The sequence below is a fragment of the Natrix helvetica genome (assembly GCF_964273705.1).
Source record: "Natrix helvetica genome assembly, chromosome: 1".
Taxonomy (NCBI): Eukaryota; Metazoa; Chordata; class Lepidosauria; order Squamata; family Natricidae; genus Natrix; species Natrix helvetica.
Window position 1 is genome coordinate 7,446,450 of NC_138548.1, and position 25,250 is coordinate 7,471,699.

Here is a 25,250-nt window from a genome sequence, read left to right on the forward strand (position 1 = left end):
GGTGTGTGTGTGTGTGTCACACTTGCATTGCATTATGGGTGCTGTTGCGTGTGCGTACATGCACAGTTTCGGCACACAAGGACAAAAAGGTGAGCCCTCACTGGTATAGGAACTCCTGCTTGTTCAGGGGGGCTGGACTAGAAGACCTCCAGGATCCCTTCCAACTCTGTTATTCTATGAAGGCTAATCCGGCTCTTGAGAAGAGATCAGCAAGGAAAAGAATAAGAAGAAAAAAACCCAACCTGATATGTTTGGACAGGTAGTGAGACAGACAGTGAAGGAGGGGGAAAATCCCAACAATTCTGCTTCCAAACTTGGAGGAATAAGAGGAAGTGGGTCTAAAAATCAAGAGGTCTAGAAGAGGTCTGAAGTTAGGTTCTACATTTAGGCAAGAAAAATGAAACGCACAGGGACGGTATAGGTCAGTGATGGCGAACCTTTTTGGGCTCGCGTGCCACAAGTGGGGGGAGCGCAGGGGGGTCATGTGCGGGTGTGCCGCACCCATAATGCAATGCGCGAACCCCCAGTGCGCATGCGCGCACAACGCGCGACCCCTCCATTTTTACGTGCTTTTTTCGCCCTCCCCAGGCTCCAGGGGCTTTATAGGAGCCTGGGGAGGACAAAAAGAGCCTTCCCCGACCCCCCCGAGGCCCTCCGGAGGCTTCAGGGACTGTCCAGAGGCTTCCCTGAAGCCTTCGGAGCGCTTAAAACCACCCTCCGAGCAAACCGGAAGTGACTTCTGGGTTGCTCGGAGGGTCGTTTTAAGCGCTCCGAAGGCTTCAGGGATGGTCCCTGAAGCCTCCGGGGGAGGGGGGAGGCTCTTTTCGCCCTCCCCAGGCTCCTATAGGTTCGCCATCACTGGTATAGGTGGTACCTGGCTCAACAGTAGTAATTGTGAAAGGGATCTTGGAGTCCTAGTGGACAACCATTTAAATAGGAGCCAGCCGTGTGCAGCAGCTGCCAAAAAAGCAAACACAGTTCTAGGCTGCATCAACAGAGGGATGGAATCAAGATCACGTGAAGGGTTAATACCATTTTATAAGGCCTTGGTAAGGACACACTTGGAATATTTGCATCCAGGTTTGGTCACCACGATGTAGAAAAGATGTGGAGACTCTAGAAAGAGTCCAGAGAAGAGCAACAAAGATGATTAGGGGACTGGAGGCTAAAACATATGAAGAACGGTTGCAGGAACTGGGTATGTCTAGCTTAATGAAAAGAAGGACTAGGGGAGACATGATAGCAGTCTTCCAATATCTCAAGGGTTGCCACAAAGAAGAGGGAGTCAAACTATTCTCCAAGGCACCTGAGGATAGAACAAGAAGCAATGGGTGGAAACTAATCAAGGAGAGAAGCAACTTAGAACTGAGGAGAAATTTCCTGACAGTGAGAACAATTAATCAGTGGAACAGAAGTTGCCTCCAGAAGTTGTGAATGCCCCAACACTGGAAGTCTTTAAGAAGATGATGGAGAACCATTTGTCTGAAACGGTATAGGGTTTCCTGCCTAGGCAGGGGGTTGGACTAGAAGACCTCCAAGGTCTCTTCCAACTCTGCTATTGTATTGTAAGATCAAGGGGAATCTACAGGACCCTTGGAATATTCTTGGATGGATGGAACGTCACGCTATTCCTGCAAAATTAAGGCTTTGTCCGCCTAAACACAATCGCAAATCCAGGGCAACGCACTAACCCACTTTTGGCGCCTTATAGGAAAAATAAATCTCCTGTGAAGCAAAGTTGTGTGACATGCAACCAGGAGAAAGTCAAGGTGAGCGGAAATCACGAGACCAAAATGGAGAAGGAAAACTACCAATGTAGGATTAATTGACATCCCCAAATTCATGATTTAACCTAACTGACCTCAAATGCTAGATTGCAAGCCTCTAAAACATGGTTTTTATACTTGGAATATTGCGTCCGGTTTTGGTCACAATGATATTAAAAAGATGTGGAGACTCTAGAAAGAGTGCAGAGAAGAGCAACAAAGAGGATGAGGGGACTGGAGACTAAAACATATGAAGAACAGTTGCAGGAACTGGGTATGTTTAGCTTAAGAGAAAGAAGGACTAGGGGAGACTTCATAGAAGTCTTCCAATATCTCAGGGGCTGCCACAAAGAATAGGGAGTCAGTTTATTCTCTCCAGCCCCTGAAGGCAGGACAGGAAGCAATGGGTGGAAACTAATCAAGAAGAGAAAGAACCTGGAATTCAGAAGAAATTTCCTGACAATTAGAACAATTAGTCACCGGAACAACTTGCCACCAGAAGCTCTGGGTGCTCCATCACTGGAGGCTTTTAAGAAGAGATTGGACAGCCATTTATCTGAAATGGCATAGGGTCTCCTGCTTGAGCAAGGGGTTGGACTAGAGGACCTCCAAGGTCCCTTCCGTCATTCTGCTATTCTGGAAATGGAGTCCTTTGCCGCCTGTTCCAGCACAGGTTTAATGAGAGGTAAATCCCCAAGTGTGCAAGAAGGAGCTAGATGGATTTTCCACCTTTCTCTGGTCGTCTTCTTAACATCTGGAATTCGCTTAGTGGCGGGAAGATGGCAGGGTCCAGGTGGATATGTTTGAAATTAATCAAATCAAATTATTTGAAAAGTGGGGAGGCTGCAACGGTCGTAAATGTGGAAAAACAGTCCTAAGTCACTTTTTCAGTGCCGTTGTAACTTCCAACGGTCACTAAACGAACCGTGGTACATCGAGGACTAGCTGTACAAGGCCACATTCCTTAACCCTTAATTGGTCTAATAAATAAATCCCCGTTCATCTGAAAACTTAATAATAATAATAATAAATTTAAATTTATTAGCCGCTCCCTCTCCAGACAGGACTCGGGGCGGCGTACAATAAAACATATAAAACATAAAACATGTGCAAACACATAGACATCCAAATACACACATATACCAAGACATACATGCATGGAGGAGGTAACAAATTACATCACATTTAGACAATTAAAAGTCCCCGTTAAAAATACCCCATTAATAAAAACCACAATTTAAAATTTAAAAGGACTGTCAGGAGGAATAAGAAAAAATTTACGGTTGAGCCAGGCCGGATAATTGAAAGAGGTGGGTCTTCAGCTGTACACGGAAGGAGCGGAGATCGGAAGTAATCCTGATGTCACGGGGGAGGTCATTAATTTTTCTCACCAGGTTAATCCTGAACTACCAGCCCTTTCGTGGTTAGAACGTGTTGACTACCCCATGTGGTTATTTGTTTCCTGGAACACAATAAAGAAATATTTTCTGGTCTTCATCCTTGCCCAGGAAGACCTGAATATGGGAACACTAGGTGTGTGTGCAAGGGGGGGGGCTGTTGTGACTTGCACAGAGGTAAACTAGTTTGTTTGCTGGTGCAGGAATCATGTTTCAGGCAATGCTTTTCCATTTCCCCGTCATAAATTCAATTTTTAAAAGGATGGATGTGTTGCAGTGCTGATTGGTGACCAAAGCAGTTTAGGGAAATAACCCCTTCTTTTGGGGGAAGAGTGGGAGGGAGGGAGAGGATGGAGAGAAAAGGGAGGGAGGAAGGAAGGAAGGGAAGGAGAGAAGGGGAGAGAGGAGGGAGGGAGGAAGACAAGGAAGGAGAGAAAGAAAAAAGGGTGGGAGGGAGAGAGGGAAGGAAGGAAAGAGGAAGGAGATATGAAGGGGGAAAGAGGGTGGGAAGGAAGGAAGGAGAGAAGGGTGCTAGGGATAGGAAGGAAAAGGAAGGAAGGAAGGAAGGAAAAGAGGGAGAGAGGGAAGGAAGGAAAAGAGGGAAACGGGGCAGAGGAAGGAGAAAATGAAAGAAAGAAAAAGAGGAAGGAAGAAAATTAAGAGGTAAGAAAGGAAAAAGGAGAAGGAAATGGAAAAAGAGGAAGAAAGGAAAAGGGGAAAAGGAAGGAAATGGTTAAAGGAGGAGAAGGGACAGGCCAGGCGGGTTGTGACTGGTAGTAAAACCAGCATCGACCCACCCCTGGGAAAGTCCCCCCCCCTTCAATTGCCATGGCAACATTGACACCACATACATGGCCAAAGGGGCAGAGAGTGCAGTGAGCCCTACATGAATATTTTTGATCGACCCGCCTACATTTTTAATCAACCGTGAACTTGGATAGAAGGTTTTCTCAACCAGGAGAGGCACAAGACAGTCCGCTGTCTTGGACGGGTCAATCTCTGAGACAAAATCAATATTTTTCATTCAGGGCATCCAAAAGAATCGATAAAAACCAAACAAGCAAAGTTGTTTTATTATTTCGGCATTCAGGGCCCACTCTCAATTATAAATCTATCAGCTTCAGTGACAATAAAAAAAAAATCAAAACATTTTGAGCTGGGACCATTTTGGCCTAGTCACTAGTGATTAGGTTATCAGGCTAGAAAGTGGGAGACTGTGAGTTCTAGTCCAGCTTTAGGCATGAAAGCTGGATGGGTAATTTGGGGCCAATCTCCAGGAGATGGTGAGTTCTAGTCCCGCCTTGGGCATGAAAGCCAGCTGGGTGACTCTGGGCCAATCACCAGGAGACGGTGAGTTCTAGTTCTGCCTTAGGCATGAAAGCTGGCTGGGTGACTTTGGGCCAATCACCAGGAGACGGTGAGTTCTAGTTCTGCCTTAGGCATGAAAGCTGGCTGGGTGACTTTGGGCCAATCACCAGGCGACGGTGAGTTCTAGTCCCGCCTTGGGCATGAAAGCTGGCTGAGTGACTTTGGGCCAATCACCAGGAGTTGGTAAATTCTAGTTCCACCTTAGGCATGAAAGCTGGCTGGGTGACTGTGGGCCAATCACCAGGAGACCGTGAGTTCTGGTCCTATCTTACACATGAAAGTTGGTTGGTTGACTTTGGAGACAGTCTCTTTCTCAGGCCAAACCACCTCACAGGGCTGTTGTTTTGGGAGAAATTCGAGGAAGGAGGTGTGTGGGATACATTCACCATTTTGAGTTAAATAGAATAATGAAAACCATGCTCTGGGCCCTGCAGAAAAGAAAATGGAAGGGAGAATCTTCTGATTCTCCATCTTAAAATGAGTAGATAAGTAGAATATTAATATTAATATTAATTTATTTATTGGTTATGAGGCCAAAGGCTTAGTTTCATTGGTTTCACTAGTCTCAACTGGCACCTTTCTCAACCTTTTAAGATGTGTGGACTTCAATTCCCAGAATTCCTCAGCCATCCAGTCTTTTCTATGCATCCTATGGTACTGTGGAGATAGTTCTCAATTTACGACCACAATAGGAACCAGAACTTCCATGGCTAAGCCAGGTGATTGTTAAGGGAGTCACACCCAGTTTTACAACCTTTGTTAAGCGAATCAGTGCAGTTGATAAGTGAATCACGTGATTGGTAAGCGAATTCAGTTTCCCTCATTGATTTTGCTTGGAAGTTGGGAGGGAGGGAGACGAAGGAAGGAGGGAGGGAGGGGGAAGGAAGGAAGGAAAAAAGAGAGAAGGGAGGAAAAGAGGGAGGGGGAAGGAAGGAAGGAAAAAAGAAGGAAGGAAGAGGGGGAGGGGGAAGGAAGGAAGGAAAAAGGGAGAGGGAAGGAAGGAAAGAAGAGAGGGAGGAGGGAGGAAGGAAGGAAAAAAGAGTAAGAAGGAAGGAGAGAGGAGGGGAAGAAGGAAGGAAAAAGGGAGAGTGAAGGAAGGAAGGAGAGGAGGGAGGGGAAAGGAAGGAAGGAAAAAAGAGAAGGGAGGAGAGAGGAGGAAGAAAGAAGGAAAAAAGGGAGTGAAGGAAAGAAGGAGAGAAGAGGGAGGGGGAAAGAAGGAAAAAGGAGAAGGAAGGAGAGAGGGAGGGGGAAGGAAGGAAGGAAAAAAGAGAGAAGGAAGGAAGGAGAATGCTAGTTGCCAAGCACCCAGATTTTGATCGCATGACTGAACAGCTGCTGTGACGGTCGTAAGTACAAGGACCTGGCCTCAGACACTTTTTTCAGCCCCATTGTAATTTTAAACTGTCACTCAATGAATGGGTGTATGTTAAGGGCTACCTGTAATGGGCTCCCCAGAACCACAGGGTCAAAAGTGGTTTTTTTTTGGGGGGGGGGTAGATCTCAACTTCTGTGTTTCCTAAATTTATTACGGAGGTCAGAAACTGGTCGAAGGGGGAAGACATGAAAAGGAACAAAACAACCAACAAATCTCGTTTTGTGATGCAAATTGACCTCCCTTGTTCTGGCCCATCATTTCTGGATTATTTCACATAATTACACATTTCATTAATTTGGCTTCAAGTGTTGCTTTGACAATTCCACCTTTAAGTGAGTTTGCGCAGATTTCCCCAGAAAAGAGCTGATTGAATCAACATTTCTGCACTACTCTCCTTCTGAAATAAAAGTTAAGCTTCTCTCCCTCATGGAGGAGAAAAGACACTCGAGGAAAAGTAACACCGTTTTGTGATCTCCAAGGTTTGAGGTGAGCCTACAGGTGGTCCTGGACTTACGACCACAAATGAAGCCCAAAACTTTCCGTTGCTAAGGGAGACAGTTGTTAAGTGAGTTTTGGCCCATTTTACGACTTTTCTTGCCACATTTGTTAAGTGAATCCCTGCAGTTGTTAAGTGAGTAACATGGTTGTTAAGTGAATCTGGCTTCTCCGTTGACTTCACTTGTTGTCAGAAGGTTGCAAAAGGGGATCAACATGACCCCCGGGACACTACGACCGTCATAAATATGAGTCGGTGGCCAAGGGCTTGAATTTGGTGAAGTGAGTTTCGCCTCGTTTTACAACCTTTCTTGCCACAGTCGTTAAGCGAATCCCTGCAGTTGTTAGTAGTACATGGTTGTTAAGTGAGCCCGGTTTTGATTTTGCTTGCTGGAAGGTTGCAAAAGGAATCACATAACCCTGAGGTGATGCCAGCATCATAATTACAGGTAGTCCTCGATTTACGACAGTTCATTTGCTGACCGTAGTTGCAAGGGCACTGAAAAAAGTGACTTGTGACCGCTTTTTCACACTTATGACCATTGCAGCATTCCCATGGACAAGTGATCAAAATTCAAATGCTTTTGCAACTGGCTCATATTTATGACGGTCGCAGTGTCCCAGGGTCCTGGGATCCCCTTTTGCGTCCTTCAAAGTCGGGGGGAAAACCAAATTCACTCAACAATTCAACAACTGAACAATTCAACAACTGCAAATGTGGCAAGGAATGTGATAAAATGCGCTAAAAATCACTTAACAGGTGTCTCACTTAGCAACAGAAATTTTGGACTCAATTGTGGCCATACGTTGAGGACTAAATGTATGAACCAGTCGTCAAGAATCTCAGTTTCAGTTGCTAAACCAGGGGTGTCCAAACTTGGGAACTTTAAGACTTGTGGACTTCAACTCCCAGAATTCCCCAGCCAGCATGGCTGGCTGGGGAATTCTGGGAGTTGAAGTCCACAAGTCTTAAAGTTCCCAAGTTTGGACACCCCTGTGCTAAACAAACAATTGTTAAGTTAAGGACGATCTATAGTTGTGATTTTTTCCTGCATTTAATATTTTTACTACTGCCTCTTAGTATTTCACTGCTTTGTTTTGTTATTGTGTGGTAGGGCATTTGTACGTTATCATTTGGATTACAATCAAGTTATTTGCTTACTTACAGTACTGAACTGGACAATGCGATCGGAGCTTGGAAGCTAAGCAACATTTGCTCGGGTTAGTCATTGGATGGGAGACATCATCGGGGAATTCCAAACCCGACTGTTAAAAGTTGGAAAAGCTTCACAGAACAAAATTACGAGACCCTTTGATGGCGTTGCCAAGGTAACAATACGGACCTTATCACCAAAAGCAGGGTTTCCCAACCTCAATCACTTTAAAGACGCGTGGACTCCAACTCCCAGAATTCCCCAGCTAACGGTTGCTAAATGGAACAGGGGCACGTTGAGGACTGATCGGTTGCCTTGTTCAAAATGGCGGACACTCTCAAATATCTGCAAACTCGGATCGATGATATGACAGGTTTCCTTTCTAAGCAGCCTTTTATTCGGAAACACGAGGACTAGAATCTTAGTTGATTCGCGACTAGAATCTTAGTTGTATCCTTGAGGACTATGAGCTTTTTTTTTTGAGGATTAGCATCCTACATTTCTTCTTGAGGACTAGCATCTTAGTTTATTCTTCCGGATAAAATCATGACTCAAATAAGAGCGACGGGAAAATGGTTTTCTCCCCTCAAAAGAAATAACCTAACTTTTGCGAACCAACAGCCAAAATTGCAACAAATCCAGTGTTTATACATTGAAGCCACGTTCTCCTTTTCCCCAAAAACCAGGAAAAAAAAAGATTTTGGATTGGCTCAGTCGTTCATTCTTAGCCCAGGCCAGATTAAAATTGTCTCATTTTTGCAGAATTTTGCTCTTTGCAACGGGAGTGGCTTGCCTCTGTAATTTTTGGAAAAAAATTTGGGGAGGGGGTCAGAAAACCAGAAAATGCACAGTGCTTTTATTGTCCTTTTTCCCCCCCAACCATGTTTTCGTGCTACTCGAGAGGCGCCATCTCGTACCCCACTGACAGCACCCCGGGAGACCCCCCCCCCGGGATTAAAATCCAGCAAGGGCACCATATTTTTTGCCATCCCATCTAAATCATCTAATATCTTCCAGCTAACATCTTTTAAATCTCCATGACGAGTGCGTAATGCAATGGGTCTTCAAACGTGGCTGTTTTAAGACTCGTGGACTTCGACTCCCAGAATTCCTCAGGTAGCCATGTTTGTTGGGAGGAATCCAAGATGGCTTCCTCAACTTGGGACAAGGAAGTGGGCTACAAAGATCCCTCTCTATGGTTTGTATCCTGTAGGGCAGGAGTCTCCAACCTTGGCAACTTGAAGACTTATGGACTTCAACTCCCATAATTCCTCAGCCAGCTGGCTGAGGAATTCTGGGAGTTGAAGTCCACAAGTCTTCAAGTTGCCAAGGTTGGAGACCCCTGCAAGTGTAAGGATGAATTATGGGATTAGGCACCCCACAGGTTTCTGGTCCCATGATCGGAAGATGGATCTGTGCACCCCAGGACCATAGAGGCTGGTGGCACTTATGGATCACGCTCTCCATGCTAGCTGGGGAATTCTGGGAGCTGAAGTCCACGAGGCTTAAAGTTCCCAAGTTTGGAGACCCCTGGATCCAAAACCTGGAAGAAAAACTGAATATATATTGTTGTTGTGGTTTTTTTAAAGTACAGTGGGGTTTGTGACCGTGAACGGACTGTCACTCCATCTTGGAAAGGAGGAACGTGACGGGCGTCATTAAGTGAGGCTGGTGGTGGAACTGCTAGTCGCGCTGTTGCGCTTCTGAAGGCATTTGACGGCGCTGGGAACTTGCAAACCGGAGTAGACATGGAAGCTGCCACACCACACCTGACCCGGAAGAAAAGGAAAAAGCGAAAATAAGCTTGGGGGGAAAAATTGCAACAGGTTCAAAGAATGATAGAAACTCAAGAGATAGCAAGCAAAACAAGGAAGCTGCTGTAAACCCCTAAAAAGCAAGGTGTCTGTCTGTGTCAGTCAGTCTGTCTTATCTCTCTCTCTCTCTCTCTCTCTCTCTCTCTCTCTCTCTCTGTGTCTGTCTATCTATCTATCTATCTATCTATCTATCTATCTATCTATCTATCTATCTATCATCTACCTACCTACCTACCTACCTACCTACCTACCTACTACCTACCTACCTACCTATCTCTATCCATACATACATCTCTGTCTGTCTGTCTGTCTGTCTGTCTGTCTGTCTACCTCATCTGTCTGTCTGTCTGTCTGTCTACCTATCATCTATCTATCTATCTATCTCTATCTATCTATCTATCTATCTATCTATCTATCTACCTACCTACCTACCTACCTACCTACCTACCTACCTACCTACCTACTACCTACCTATCTCTATCCATACATACATCTCTATCTATCTATCTGTCTGTCTGTCTGTCTGTCTGTCTTGTCTGTCTGTCTGTCTGTCTGTCTACCTACCTACCTATCATCTATCTATCTATCTACCTACCTACCTACCTACCTACTACCTATCTATCTCTATCCTTACATACATCTCTGTCTGTCTGTCTGTCTGTCTGTCTTGTCTGTCTGTCTGTCTGCCTACCTACCTACCTATCATCTATCTATCTATCTATCTATCTATCTATCTATCTATCTATCTATCTCTATCATCTCTATCTTTCTATCTATCTATCCATCCATCCATCAATCCATCTATGAATCAATCATCTATCTCTATCTATCTAATCATCTATCGCTATCATCAGATAGATGATAGAGATGATTAGACAGATAGATAGATAGACAGACAGACAGATAGATAGATATAGATTATCTTTTAGATTATCTATTATCTATCTATCTATTATCTGTCTATCTATCATCTTCTTTCTTTCTTTCTTTCTTTCTTCTTTCTTTCTTTCTTCCTTTCTTCTTTCTTTCTTTCTTCCTTTCTTCCCTCTCTCTTTCTCTCTCTCTTTTTTCTTTCTTTTTCTTTCTCTCTCTCTTTCTCTCTCTTTTTCTTTCCCTCCTTCCTTCCTTCCTTCCTTCCTTCCTTCCTTCCTTCCTTCTTTCTTTCTTTCTTTCCTTTCCTTTCCCTCCTGTCTTGCCACAAGGTGACTCTTCTGCATTGTTCTATTTTTAATTGCCTCATACTGTGGGATGCCCAGAGTCAGGATGGGAATCGGCCCATTTATAAATTATTAATTTAATGAATTAAATTTAACCGATTAAACCAAATTGAATTATTAAATTACATTAAAGTGCCTCAATTAAATTTAAATTAAATTAAACTGCATTATTCAACTAAACCACACTAAATTAAATTATTAAGGGAAACTCATTAAATTAATTACATTTAATCCATGGAATTATTCAATTTAATCCATTAAATGACATTGAATTATTCAATTAAATTAGATAGACATTTGTTGTGAAAGGCTGGAGAGAAGACAGAGATTTAACAGTCTTCTTCAAAAGTCATATCGGAAAACGGTCTAATCCTTACAGATCCAGAGCCCAAGATGTAAGTTTAGTAGATATTGCGGTTGAATGAAAGAAAAACTTCTTAACAATAAGAGCAGTTTGCGTGCCTGGTGAAAACCCGATGGGATGTATTTAAATACAGGCTGGGCCACCATCCAACAGGGAGGGTATTTTAATTTGGACCCCTGCACAACAGAGGGGTGGGGGTGGACTGGATGCCCTCAAGGGTACCTCCCACTTCCAAGATTCTATAATTCTACACTTCTAATTTCTCAGCTAGCTGAATAATTATTTAGCTCATAATCCAAAGCTAGCATAGCATACTCTAGATGTAGATATGGAGGAAGAAAAAAAAAGGAATGATTTCTAATCCTTTGAGCCTAGATGTACATAATCTCTCTATACAAAAGTGTGTGTGTGTGTGTGTGTGTGTGTGTTCCAGCATAATTCTGGAACGCCTACCACAATTTCAATGAAACTTGGTATACAGATGACTTACTCTCCTGAAACAAATACTGTGGGGGTAAGATACCCCTAACACCCTTCGGTGTTTGTGTCCATGTGTGTGTGTACCAGCATAACTCTGGAACGTCTGGGCCGTTAAAATGGAAAGGACTGAATTATATCTATAGCGTCAAGTCACAGTACTTTTGGCAGTGAGAGTGTGCATTTTGGATTCATGTTCTGTTAAGATACAGCCTGTTGTGCCTTAAAATAGATTCTACTGTACAGCACAGTGGAGTTGCCATGGTAAGGGCTTCACAAGGGGGCTCTGTCTAATACAGGATTGGGATAAATGCATACCCGGGCAACGCTGGGTTATCAGCTAGTCAATAAATATAAATCAGCCATCCTGAGATGCTTTGCAGAGCGAGACGGGCTGCATATTAATTTAATAAATTAATAAATTTGTGGTGGGGTGTGTGGTTCTGTCACTTCGTCTGGCGAAATTCACTTCCTTGATCCAATGAATTAATCTATCTCCTTTAATGAGTTCAATAGATGTCAGCTTTTCCCGTCCTCCTGCAAAATCCCATCATGAGGGCTAGAATCTTGTATTCTTTATTTTTTAAAAAAAGGAAGAAAGCATTTCAACAATCTTTACCAGATGTTATAAAACCCACAGGTATCTTCTCCGCTACTACTTCTGAATCTCTTACCATAAAGGCCGGGAGAACCGGTTGGGTAAATTTGGCCCGAAACGTGTGCAGCAACTGTTTGGTTTTGGCGTTGTAGAAGGAGAGGAATCCTGCGAAGGAAAAAAAGGGGGTGCTTGAGGGGTGATGGAAAGGAGAGAATGTGGACAAGAAGAAGTAGAAGTGGGGCCACAAAATTAATCTGTCCCAGTCTGACAGCATCGGAACCAGAATTTCCTTTGCTAAGCGAAGGAAGGTTGTTACTGAGTGGGTCGTACCCAGTTTAGCAAGCCAGTAACGTGGTTGTTAAGCGAATCGAGCTTCCCCGTCGACTTTGAGGGTCGCAAGTGTGAAAAAACGGTCCTAAGTCCCTTGTTTTTGACCCCGTTGTAACTTTGAACGGTCACTAAACGAAACGGTTTGTACGTTCAGGATTACTGGCCTCCTTCCCGAGAGGCAAATAAGTGGCAGGAGCATTCTAAGGTAGACTGCTCCTCCACAGGGAAGCTCCGTTTGGCTAGCCAAAGCTCTACCAAATAGCCACGCCCATAGTCCTGACTGGCCACGCCCATCACGGGAAGCCATATTCTACCACATCCTGATCCCCAAAGCAGGGGACAAGACGTTGTTTTCTGAAATAATAATAATAATAATAATAATAATAATAATAATAATAATAATAATAGTAGTAGTAGTAGTAGTTGTTGTACTTTTATTCATTAAACATGAAATTCAGTCATAATAATAATTTCAGAAGACATTATCATCATCATTATAATGATAATTATTATAAACTTTATTCATTAAACATGAAACTCAGTCAACTGAATGTATTATTATTATTATTATTATTATTATTATTATTAAAAACTTGTATTAATTAAATATGAAACAGTCAACTGCACACTTAAAAATGTATCAGAAATTTCATTGACTGGCTCTGATGGTTGATACAGATTGCTGCCAACATCCTAGGTATCGACCAACTATCAAAATTAAAATTAAATTAAGATTATTAAAATTAAAATTAAATTATAATAATCAAAATTAAAATAATTAAAATTAAATTATTTAAATAATTAAAATTAAAATAATTAAAATTAAAATAATTAAAATTAAAATAATTAAAATTAAAATAATTATTAAAATTATTAAAATTATTAAAATTAAAATTATTCAAATTTATTTGCCGCCCATCTCCTCATAAGAAATTACCTTCGTGAAAATTGCAATAGATGCCTAGGATATCCGGAACTGCGATGTCCAAGGTTTTAGCCTTGTTGTTGTGTTTGGCGGTGAAGCTGACCTGCAGCCAGTTGTTGACATGAAGGCACCAGGAAGAAGAAGTTTTGCCCAGCTGGTCAAACTTGCCCAAAGTCCGATAAGCCACACCCACTGCAAAGGCCTTGCTGTCTCGGTCATAGCGCACCTCCCAGTAGTGGTCACCGCTGTCAATCAAGGTGTCTCCTGCAACGGGAAGAATTATCGAGCCCTTGGATCGGTTGATAAATTTGTTTGCTTGGTTTTCATTGGCTAAAATCAATGTGTTTATCAAGCTTTAACATGGATGGACTTCAGCTCCCAGAATTCCCCAGCCAGCCACCCAAAGCAGAATCCTGAAGTCTTTAGAGATTTGTACCCCGGCTACCCTATTCATAAAGAATCTACATTCCCCCATCCAGCTCCAAGGAGAGGGCATGACCCCCCAGCCACAATGGGAATCAGGCAACAATAATTAGAATTAAAGGCACACTCGAACACAGGTCAAAGTACATTTCACAACAAACAGGCATCTCAATCACAAAGCCCCAAAGAGATGATAAAAGCTCACCTATCTCAACCCTCACTTTGTCAGCCACCCCAGAAACATGTTGCTGTCACTGAAGTTTCTGGCTTCTAAACAAACAGAGACCTTCTTTCCTGCAGCCTGCCTCCATTTTAATTCCTCCATCTTTCTCCCAGCTTGGAACTGGACCAGATTTTTCTTCTAGCATGACCCAGGATGCTGACAAGGTTCTTACCTAACACCGTGTAGGATTCGGCTGTGAATCGGTCTCTCCCTCCGCGGCCTGTCGGCATCCTTTTTGGAGACTGGACGCACCTGTGGATGAGAAAATCCATATGCGAGGGAGGTCCCGAGACCACCATTCAAGAGTGGGAGACAATGGGGGTCTGGGAATTGCACCCCATTTAGAACCCAGGTCTCCTTTCACACTGTGACAATGTTCTGACCGAGGCTTCCCCAGCAGCACGAAGCCGAGTCCTCTTCCCGATAAAACCCCTTTTATTTAATGTACAGTGAATTCCTCTCCAGCAAAGTCTTTCCTCTCCCACAGTCTTTCAAGGTAGTTCACAATTACCGACCTTGATCAGGCTTGGAGAGTGACCAGGCCGATATCTTTCAAATGCCTCAATTCTTGGCAAGAATGCAGGAATGAACTAATTGTCTCCTGCAACCTCCACTCCCCTGTTGCTCCTCTTTTATTCCCTATGGGAGGGGCCATTCACCGTCCACCTGTGGCCTTACTCCCAAGTAGACCCCTGTTCTTTAGCTGTTCCCTTCGTCTGGCAGCTCTGCGCACGCACACACTGGGAACAGGCTCCAGATGTTCTTCTGCCCCACTGATTTCTGACTCTGAAGGCAGCTGATAACTGTCAGACGGCCTTGACCCCCTCTCTGCCTCCAACACAGAGCCTTCATCAGAGCCTCCCCAAGACTCCAGGACTGGCCCAGGTTCCTCCCTAACCTCCTCACTCTCTGAATCTGCCGCCAGCTCCACTGGCGGCCACAACAGACAAAGCCAAGTTGGAGAAACCAAGGCTTCACAAGAGAAAGGCATCTTTTCGTTTCTCTTGCTCCATGTGTGCCCGAGACTTATTATAAATCTATGCATTTAGTCCTCGACTTAACAACCAAAACTGAGCCCAAAATTTATGTTGCTAAGTGAGACATTTCTAAAATGGGTTTTGCCCCATTTTACGACTTTTCTTGCTGCATTTGTTAAGTGAATCACTGCAGTTGTTAAATTAGTTGCACGGTTGTTAAGTGAATCTGGCTTTTCCATTGACTTGGCTTGTCAGAAGGTCGCAAAAGTGGATCCCCTGACCTCCGGACATTGCAACCGTCATAAATACGAGTCAGTTGACAAGCCTTTGAATGTAAATCATGTGACCATGGGGATGCTGCAGCAGTCGTAAGTGCAAAAAACAGTGGTAAGTCACTTTTTTCAGTGCCATTGTAACTTCGGACAGTCACTAAACGAACTGTGGTAAGTCGAGGACGACCTGCATTCATTTAATGGCAGTATTTATCAGCCTAGCTTGAGAATGACATAAAACAATCCAGCCAAAGTTCAATTCTTTATCTACTCCCACCTGTAGTGTCCTGGCAATGACGTCGGGAGTTTTCCCCGAGTCAGCCAGCAACAGCAACAGCCAGGTCGTGTCTGATTGGTTAAGACGCGGCCTGGCTAAACGCGGGCAACTCTTTGTTACTTGATTGGCTATCCTGCCTGACAGCTCCATATAAATAGCTGTCAGGCAGGATTAGCCGCTGATTCTCTCCTGTATTTGACTACTGTTACTTCTGTTTCAATAAACAAGTTGGATTTGCCTCACGGTGTCAATCTGTGTTCTTGCCAACTTAACACTGGCGACGAGGATGGGATCCAGCCGCCGCTGACCCACCACGCGTTCCTACTTCGGCAGAACCAGGCTTAGGCATTTTTTTTCTCCCTTTCTTCTCCACATCTCCGCGAGACCCTGAGGCGAAGAGAATGGCGTCCTTGCCACCATTCGCGCCATTCGGGAGCGCCGGAGAGACGTGGGAAGCATTCCTAGAGCGCTTCGAATGTTTCCTCATAGCTAACGGCAAGAGGAACATTCCCGAAGACGAGAAATGCAGCTTCTTCTTAAGCTGTTGCGGTCCCCTGATGTTTGGCGCTGCCCGAGCTCTGGCAGCTCCACGGCCGGCCCACACGCTCAACTGGGCAACTCTGACCGGGAGGCTGCAGCATCATTATGCCCCTACGCCGTCCTGGATTGCAAGACGCTACGCCTACAGGCGTTGCGTCCAAAAACCTGAGGAAACAATCAGCCAGTTCCTCCAATCGCTCCGCACATCTGCCATGCAGTGCGAGTTCTCAAACATCGACTCGGCACTAGTGGAGCAGTTTGTGTGCGGAGTGAAGGACCTGCGCCTCCGGCGGCGTCTCCTATCTCAGGCTGACATCACCTTCGAGGGGGCCATCGAACAAGCCAGAGCCGCGGAGCTGTCGGATGAGTCGATGGCAGAAATGTTTCACCTGCCCCCGCCTCCAGGCCGCACCTGCCTGGTAGACGAGCTGGTTCCTCTGCCTGTCGGCTACCCAGAAGACGGCGTAGTGGCCCGCCTCGGTCAGTCTGCCAGGCGGTGAGTGCCTCAACGAACCCGTGAAGCTCCTGTTGCCTGCCTGGGCTGCGGCGATAATCATGACCGCTCGGTTTGCCTGTTCAAGACTGCCGTATGCCGCCGCTGCCTGAAGAAGGGCCATCTGGCACAAGTCTGCCGGGCGCCTCTGCCACTTCCCCACCGCCAAGACGACGCTCTGCCACCAGCGACCAACGCAGCGAGGCCAGCAGCCCAGCTGAGTCAACAGCAGCAGAAGTCGCGAGATGGGTGTTTTGCTGTCGACACCGACCAACAAACCAACCCTGCAGAGTCGGCCTTCCACGCGGCCGCAGGTGTGGGGCGCATCAAGCCGTCGCTCCTGATCGAGGGCTCCCCATGTACTATGGAAGTGGACTCGGGCTCTTCCCGATCCCTCCTCTCCTGGGCAGAGTTCTCTCGCCTCTGCCCGGGCATTTCCAAGGCACAGCTCTCCTCCCCAGACTCTGCCCTACGGGACTACCAGGGGACTTTAATTCCCACCCTGGGCTGTTACCTGGTGCGGGTGGAGTATGGGGACTTTTCTGGGTGTCTGCCTCTGCTGATTGTGGAAAAGCCTTTGCCAGCCCTTTTGGGCCTCGATTGGTTCCCTGCCTTGGGCCTTTCTGTGCACGGGGTACGGCAGGTAGTGGCCACGCCTCCTGACGTGGCCAACGTCCTGGCGCATTATGCCGACGTCTTTGATGGGCAGCTGGGAGCTTACAAGGGCACCCCCATCTTCCTTAATCTTGACCCCCAGGTTGCCCCGATTAGGCTGAAGGCCCGTAGGTGCCTTTCGCCTTGAGGGCCAAGGTTGATGCCGAGCTGGATAAGCTCATCGCGCAGGGGGTATTGGAGCCGGTCGATTACTCTAGATGGGAGACCCCATTAGTGATCCCTGTCAAAACGGACGGCTCCATACGCCTCTGCGCGGACTTTAAGTCAACCATCAACCTTGCCCTCCAGGCGAACCCCTGTCCAGTTCCGGTAGTGCAGCACCTGTTCCATTCTTTAGGACAGGGCTGCATCTTTGCGAAACTGGATATGGCGCAGGCCTACCAGCAGCTCCCGGTGGATGACGAGGCGGCGGCTGCGCAGACCATCATCACCCACCGTGGAGCCTTCCATTGCCGCCGCTTACAATTCAGCGTCTCCGTTGCCCCGGGGATCTTCCAGAGCCTCATGGAGGGCCTGCTCCATGGGCTCCCTGGCGTGGTTCCGTATTTCGACGATGTCTTGATCGCCGCAAGCAGCCGATCAGGCCTCATCGAAATACTCCAGAAGGTCCTCGACCGTTTCAGGGGCGCGGGCTTAAAATTAAAGCGCAGCAAATGCTTGTTTGCTTTGCCGAGGGTGGATTTCCTGGGTTTCACCATTGACGCCCAGGGAATTCACCCCACCCCCTCCAAAGTAGCAGCCATACGGAACGCCCCCACGCCTGCCTCCAAAACGGAGCTGCAGGCGTTCCTCGGCTTGCTCAACTTCTACGCGCCATTTCTTCCCCATAAGGCGTCACTAGCCAAGCTGCTGCATCGGTTGCTCGACCGATCGATGGCCTGGCGCTGGGGCAGCCGCGAAGCGCATGCGTTCGCGGCTGTCAAAGAGCTGCTGTTGTCAGAGGCAGTACTAGTGCAATATAGTGACAGGCTGCCTCTGACTCTAGCTTGTGACGCCTCTCCCGTGGGTTTGGGGGCGGTCCTGAGCCATGTCCTGCCCAATGGCTCGGAGGCCCCCATCGCCTTTTACTCCCGGACACTGACTTCTGCGGAGCGTAATTACAGCCAGATAGACAAGGAGGCTCTGGCTGCAGTGTCTGGGATCAAAAGGTTCCACGATTACTTGTACGGGCGGCACTTTATGCTGTTCACCGACCACAAGCCACTCCTTGGGCTTCTGGCCAGTAACAGGCCGACCCCTCCTATTCTGTCACCACGGATGACCAGGTGGACAGAATTTCTAGCTGCGTACAGCTACTCTCTTGAATATCGGCCAGGGAAACACTTAGGGCACGCTGATGCCCTCAGCCGTTGCCCCGTCCCTGTCACCGATCCTCCGACAGTGCCGTGCCTGTCGGTTTTGGCGATAGCTGACTTGGCCCTGCCCCTCTCCTCGGAGGAGGTGGCTGCCCAGTCCAGGGCAGACCCAGCTCTATCGCAAGTCATATTGTGGGTCCTGAGGGGTTGGCCAGAGGGGTCGGTGTCTGAAGACCTCCGCCCCTTCAAGGCCAGGCAGCTGGAGCTGTCACTCCACAGTGGGTGCCTCCTGTGGGGTGACAGGGTGGTAATTCCACCCAGCCTTTGCCACCAGGTGCTGTCTCGTCTCCACGAGGGCCACCCGGGCATAGTGCGAATGAAAGCTCTTGCTCGCAGCTATGTCTGGTGGCCCGGGATGGACGACGAGATTGCATCCTGAGTGGCCGGCTGCTCTCCCTGCCAACGTTCCCGGCTGGCGCCTCCGGCTGGCGCCTCCGGCTAGCGCCTCCGGCTCGTGCCTCCGGCTAGCGCCTCTGGCTGCTGCGCCCAGGTAATGGGAGCTTCCCCGGGGACCATGGTCTCGTATACATTTAGACTTCGCGGGGCCTTTCCGGGGTCAGGTTTTCCTGGTTGTGGTGGACGCCTACTCCCGCTGGGTGGAACTCATCCTCATGAGGTCCACCACGGCCGAGGCCACCGTCAGAGAGTTGACTAGGCTTTTCGCCACCCATGGCTTGCCGGACACCATCGTCTCTGACAATGGTCCTCAGTTTGCGTCCACCGCATTCCAGGTTTTCCTGGCCTCCCAAGGCATCCGCCACGCCCCAGTCGCGCCTTACCATCCTGCCAGCAATGGTCGGGCGGAACGGGCCGTCCGCTCGGCCAAGGAGGCATTGGGCAGGATGGAGGAAGGCGACTGGCCTTCAAGGGTGGCTGCTTACCTATTGGTACAGCATGCCACGCCTTGCCCCCTGTCCGGAAGGTCTCCAACCGAGCTGCTGATGGGCCGGTGCCTGCGGACCACCTTGGATAGGCTGCACCCGCTCTATTCCAAGGAACAGCCTGGCAACCTGGGGCCCCCTTCCCGTAGCTTCTTGGTGGGGGACCTGGTTTGGGCGCAGGCGTTCTCGGGGGATGCCAGGTGGGTGCCTGCCACCATCACCTCCATAACCGGTCCCTGTTCCTACAGGGTCCAACTACCTGACGGGACCGAATGGCGGCGCCACCTGGATCAACTGAGGCGCCGCCAGTTGTCTGGGACCAACAACATCCCTGTGAGATCGACCGCTGGCATCATTCCGTCTCTTCCTGCAGCCAAGCCGCCCTATGGTGCCTTTCCACCATGGCCGTACAATGATTCCCAGCTGCCCGGGGATCTGGTTTCTCTGGACGCCGCCTCCCGGCCGTCCATGTTGGAGGACTCCCACCTCAGTGGGCGGCTTCCTCCTCTTTTACCTTCTCCTTTGGCCTTCCCCGAGTCAGGCCAACCTTACCCGGGAAGTTGTTCACCATGCCCCGTCTCAAGCCCGCCTTCAGCCGCGCCCCCTCAGCCCTGCCTACCTGTTGCGGAGATTCCACCTTCTGCAACGGGCCTTCAAGATGGCGCCCGGAGCTCCACTCCCTTGCGGGAGGAGCTTCCACGGGCACCTCCTTCCCTGCCGGCGACTCCAGCAACTCTGAGGCGTTCTGGGCGGGTCCGGCGCCGTCCAGCTTACTTGCGTGAGTACGCATGCGCTACGTCCGCACATGCGCCCTCACTGGGGGGGAAGGAATGTAGTGTCCTGGCAATGACGTCGGGAGTTTTCCCCGAGTCAGCCAGCAACAGCAACAGCCAGGTCGCATCTGATTGGTTAAGACGCGGCCTGGCTAAACGCGGGCAACTCTTTGTTACTTGATTGGCTATCCTGCCTGACAGCTCCATATAAATAGCTGTCAGGCAGGATTAGCCGCTGATTCTCTCCTGTATTTGACTACTGTTACTTCTGTTTAAATAAACCAGTTGGATTTGCCTCACGGCGTCAATCTGCGTTCTTGCCAACTTAACACCACCATAGAGGCAGAATCTTGCCAGAGTGAAGCTATACAGGTAGTCCTCGACTTACAACCATTCGTTTAGCGACCATTCAAAGTTACGACGGTGGTGGGGAAAAAAAGACAGGACTGTTTTTCACACTTATGGCCTTTGCAGCATTCCCGTGGTGACGATCAGGCTGACTAAATGAAGAAATAAACCAACCAAACTGAGCAAAGATGTTACCTGGCTGGAGAATTAACCGGGGAGGCGGTTCGGCCCTTCCCATCCTTTTCTCTTGCTTTCATGTCCTGTACCTTCCCGCCCATGGCGTCCCATTCCACCCCCAGGTCTTCCACCTTGAGATTCAGGTGGCTGGTGCTGCCATCCAGGCGGTACATGAAGGCTGGGGAGAGAAGAAAGAAGAAAGGTATTTTGATGTTCATTTCCAAGCCCCTTCCTCCCTTCCTTCCTCCCTCCCTCTCTTCCTCCCTCCCTTCCTCCCTCCCTTCCTTCTTCCATCCTTCCTCCCTCCCACTCCTAATTTCTCCTCTCCTCTGCGCCCTCCTGTCCTGTCCTTTCCTTTTCTTTTTCCTTTCCTTCCTCTCTGCCTCTCCTCCCATTCCTAATTTTACATCTCATTTCTTTCTTTCCTTCCTTCCTCCAACACTCCCTCCCACTTCTAATATTTCCTCTCCTGTCTTCCTTCCCATCATTTCCTTTCCTTCCTCTCTGCCTTCCCCCCACTCCTAATTTTTCATCTCATTTCTTTCTTTCCTCCCTCCTTCCCACTCCTAATTTCTCCTCTCCTCCCTCCCATCATTTCCTTTCCTTCCTCTCTGCCTTCACCCACTCCTAATTTTTCATCTCATTTCTTTCTTTCCTCCCTCCTTCCCACTCCTAATTTCTCCTCTCCTCCCTCCCATCATTTCCTTTCCTTCCTCTCTGCCTTCACCCACTCCTAATTTTTCATCTCCTTCCTTCCTTCCTTCCTTCCTTCCTTCCTTCCTTCCTTCCTTCCTTCCTAACTTCCTTCCTTTTCTTCCTCCCTCCCTCCTTCTCTCCCTGCCTCTCTATCCCTTCCTTCCTCTCTTTCCCCTCCCATTCCTAATTTCTTCCTCCCTTCCTCCTCCTCTCCTTCCCAATCTCTTCCTTCCTTCCTTCTCCCTCCTCTCCACTCCTCTCCCACCCCTCCCTCCCTCCCTCCCTTTCTTCCCAATCTGGATCCAAAATCCCCAGATCATTTCTGCCTTAAAGACCACAGAGGTCGCTGAGCCACAGGCATAAGCTAAGGGCTAGCTGTATAGCCAATATTTATAAAATAGCTTTAGCCTTCCTGCGCATTTCCTACTCTGCTCTACTTACTGGGAGGGACAATTTCCTGCAACGCTCAACTTCACTGATCAACAAGTTAACGGGAGGGAGGGACCTTTTAGACTACCTAGCCCAGGTGTGGCATTCACTTACTTTCCCTACCGTTTCGCAAAAGTGATTGTGCGGGGGGCTTGCACGCATGCGTGGGGCTTGAAAACGTGCCTAAATAGGACGGTATAGAGCTGGGGCGCATAGGCGGGCTCACCCGCGATTTCCACTTGTCAGTTCAGGCGAACCAGTCTAAACCGGCTGAATGCCACCTCTGGTCTAGCCCAACCTTCATTCTCCTTTTCTCTTGACATTCTGCAGACTCAACCCACGCTATTAGCTGAGGCCCTGATCCTCCAGATGCAGCCACCATTTTGACTTTTTTGACCTTTGCTCCAGATGCTCCTGAGTTTAACACTTTGGGGATCCCAAACCTGGATTCCCCATAAATCCAAACTAAGAAACTGCCAGCATCAGAACTGGAACTTTCCAATCCTGGTTAATTTTTAGCAGGGCTGGAAATCCACATCGCCACCCCCCACCTATGCACAAATAACCTCTTGGGGTCGCTCACCTCTTGTTTCCAAAGTGACCGGCTCCGAAAACTCTCCTGCCACAGCCTTGTTGCAGGCTTTGACCCGGAAATTCATGTACTTCATGTCAAATTTCAACCCTGTAGAGATGGAACAGCAAAGAGGAAGTGAAGGGAACTGAATATTTTTCCATGTCAACCACCGTATAGGGCAGTGATGGTGAATCTTTTCCGCACCGAGTGCCCAAACCGAAACGCTCGTGCATGTGTGTGCATGTGTGCACACCGGAGCACCGGAAACCTGAAGAACAGCTTGTCGGTACACAGATGCCTGTTTTTTGGCCATTTTTGGCCATTTTTTGGGCCACTCAGGCAGTTATTTGAGCCATTTTAAGGCCATTTTTCAAGCTGTTTTCAGACTGTTTTCCGGGCCACTTTCAGACTGTTTTTCTAGCCATTTTCAGACTGGTTTTCGGGCCGTTTTCAGTCTGTTTTGGGGCTGTTTTCAGGCCGTTTTTGGAGCCGTTTTCAGACTGTTTTTGGAGCCATTTTCAGACTGTTTTTCAAGCTGTTTTCAGTCTGTTTCTGGGGCTGTTTTCAGACCTTTTGGGGGCTGTTTTCAGTTCTTTTTTGAGGCCATTTTCAGTCAATTTTTAAATCTGTTTTCAGACTTTTTTCAAGCCAATTTCAGTCTGATTTTTTGGGCCGTTTTCAGACTGTTTTTCGAACCATGTCCAGGCTGTTTTTTGAGCCATTTTCAGACTGTTTTCCAGGCCATTTATAGTCTGTTTTTTCGGCCATTTTCACACTGTTTTTTTGAGCCGTTTTCAGACTGTTTTTCAAGCCGTTTTCAGAATATTTTGGGGGTGTTTTCAGGTTGGTTTTCAAGCCATTTTCAGTCTGTTTTTCAGGCTGTTTTCAGACTGTTTTTGAGCCATGTCCAGGCTGTTTTTTGAGCCATTTTCAGACTGTTTTCCAGGCCGTTTATAGTCTGTTTTATGGGCCATTTTTAGGTTGTTTTTCAAGCCATTTTCAGTCTGTTTTGTGGGCCCTTTTCAGGCGATTTGTTGAACTGTTTTTATTAAATTCGAAGGGGTGGCAATGACTGAGGCAAGGCAGGACTCGGATAACAAAGCTTTATTAGAACAGCTAATGCAACAGCAACTCCAGAACCAGTGAGCTAGAACAGTTCCCGCTTGACAGCAATTTATATGCAGGCAGTCCCACGGTTAGCCAATCAGAGCACGGTGACTCTCCCGCTCTTGCCACGTGTGCGCCTCGACCAATGGCGAGCCTTAGAGATGGAGCCACGTCTCCGAGGCTAAGACATAACAGTTTTCAGACTGTTTTTAGGCCATTTTCAGGCCGTTTTTTTGAGCTGTTTTCAGTCTGTTTTTTGGGCCATTTTCAGTCTGTTTTTCAAGCCGTTTTCAGCCTGTTTTTTGGGCCGTTTTCAGTCTGTTTTTCAAGCCGTTTTCAGGCTGTTTTTCGAGCTGTTTTTCAGAATGTTTTTCGAGCCATTTCCAGGCTGTTTTTTGGGCCATTTTCAGGCTGTTTTTCGGGTTGTTTTCAGACTGTTTTTCGAGCCATGTCCAGGCTGTTTTTTTTGTGCCATTTTCAGACTGTTTTTCAAGCCATTTTCAGAATGTTTTTTGGGCCATTTTCAGTCTGTTTTTCAAGCCATTTCCAGCCCGTTTTTGGGCCATTTTCAGGCCATTTTCCAAGATGTTTTTGGGGCCTTTTCAGTCTGTTTTTCAAACCATTTTCAGTCTGTTTTGTGGGCTCTTTTCAGGCCATTTGTTGAACTGTTTTTATTAAATTCAAAGGGGTGGCAATGACTGAGGCAAGGCAGGACTCGGATAACAAGGCTTTATTAGAACAGCTAGCGCAACAGCAACTCCAGAACCAGTGAGCTAGAACAGTTCCCGCTTGACAGCAATTTATATGCAGGCAGTCCCACGGTTAGCCAATCAGAGCTCGGTGACTTTCCCGCTCTTACCACACACGTTCCTTGACCAATGGCGAGCCTCGGAGACGGAGCCACTTCTCTGAGGCTAAGACATAACAGTTTTCAGACTGTTTGGGGGCTGTTTTCAGACTGTTTTTTGGGCCATTTTCAGACTGGTTTTCTGGCTATTTTCAGTCTGCTTTTGGGGCCATTTTCAGGCCATTTTTCGAGCCGTTTTCAGACTGGTTTTCAAGTCATTTTAGCCTGTTTTTCAGCTCTTTTCAGTTCGTTTTTCAGGCCGATTTCAGTCTGTTTTTTGGGCCATTTTCAGTTTGTTTTTTGGGCTGTTTTCAGTCTGTTTTTCAAGCTGTTTTCAGTCTGTTTTTTGAGCCATTTTCAGTCTGTTTTTCTGATCGTTTTCAGGTGGTTTTTTTAAGCCGTTTTCAGGGGTTTTTCGGACCATTTTCAATCTGTTTTTCGGGCTGTTTCCAGGCCGTTTTCCAGGCCATTTTCAGGGGCTCTGGCACTCACAAAGACCAGCTGGCTGGTGCACATGTGCGCACTGGAAAGAGAAGAGCAGCTGGCGACAGCGTGTGTGCCCACAGAGAGGGTTCTGTGTGCCACCTGTGGCACCTGTGCCGTAGGTTCGCCATCACGGATATAGCATCTCCCGCTTCAGCAGGGGGTTGGACTAGAAGGCCTTCAAGGTCCCTTCCATCTCTATTCTGATTGATTGATATCATTGTGGTTTGTGCAAAATGTCATCTTAATGAGCTTCACATCATCATGGTTTGTTCCAGACCTTTTTAGCATCCTCAGACAAGATGCGAATTCCAAATCTAGTGGGCAAGATAGTCACCCACTCCCATAAGAGATCCACTGTTTGACCCGACCCCACCCCCGGTAGATAAATTTGAACCCAGCTCTTGAGTCCCAACCAGC

At 47.4% G+C, this 25,250-nt stretch overlaps 1 protein-coding gene across 1 annotated transcript in view; it reads right to left on the reverse strand.

Moving 5' to 3' along the window:
• Positions 1–7,929: 7,929 nt before the first annotated feature.
• FSD1 (fibronectin type III and SPRY domain containing 1) overlaps positions 7,930–25,250 on the reverse strand; it is a 33,737-nt gene continuing 16,416 nt past the window's right edge. Inside the window, exons 8-13 of the mRNA XM_081934252.1 lie at positions 22,403–22,501; positions 20,713–20,872; positions 14,099–14,178; positions 13,293–13,544; positions 12,102–12,190; positions 7,930–9,324 (exon numbers count right to left, since the gene is read on the reverse strand). Of these exons, the coding sequence (XP_081790378.1) occupies positions 9,214–9,324; positions 12,102–12,190; positions 13,293–13,544; positions 14,099–14,178; positions 20,713–20,872; positions 22,403–22,501 (791 nt within the window). The 3' untranslated portion in view covers positions 7,930–9,213. The remainder of the gene's footprint in view (positions 9,325–12,101; positions 12,191–13,292; positions 13,545–14,098; positions 14,179–20,712; positions 20,873–22,402; positions 22,502–25,250) is intronic.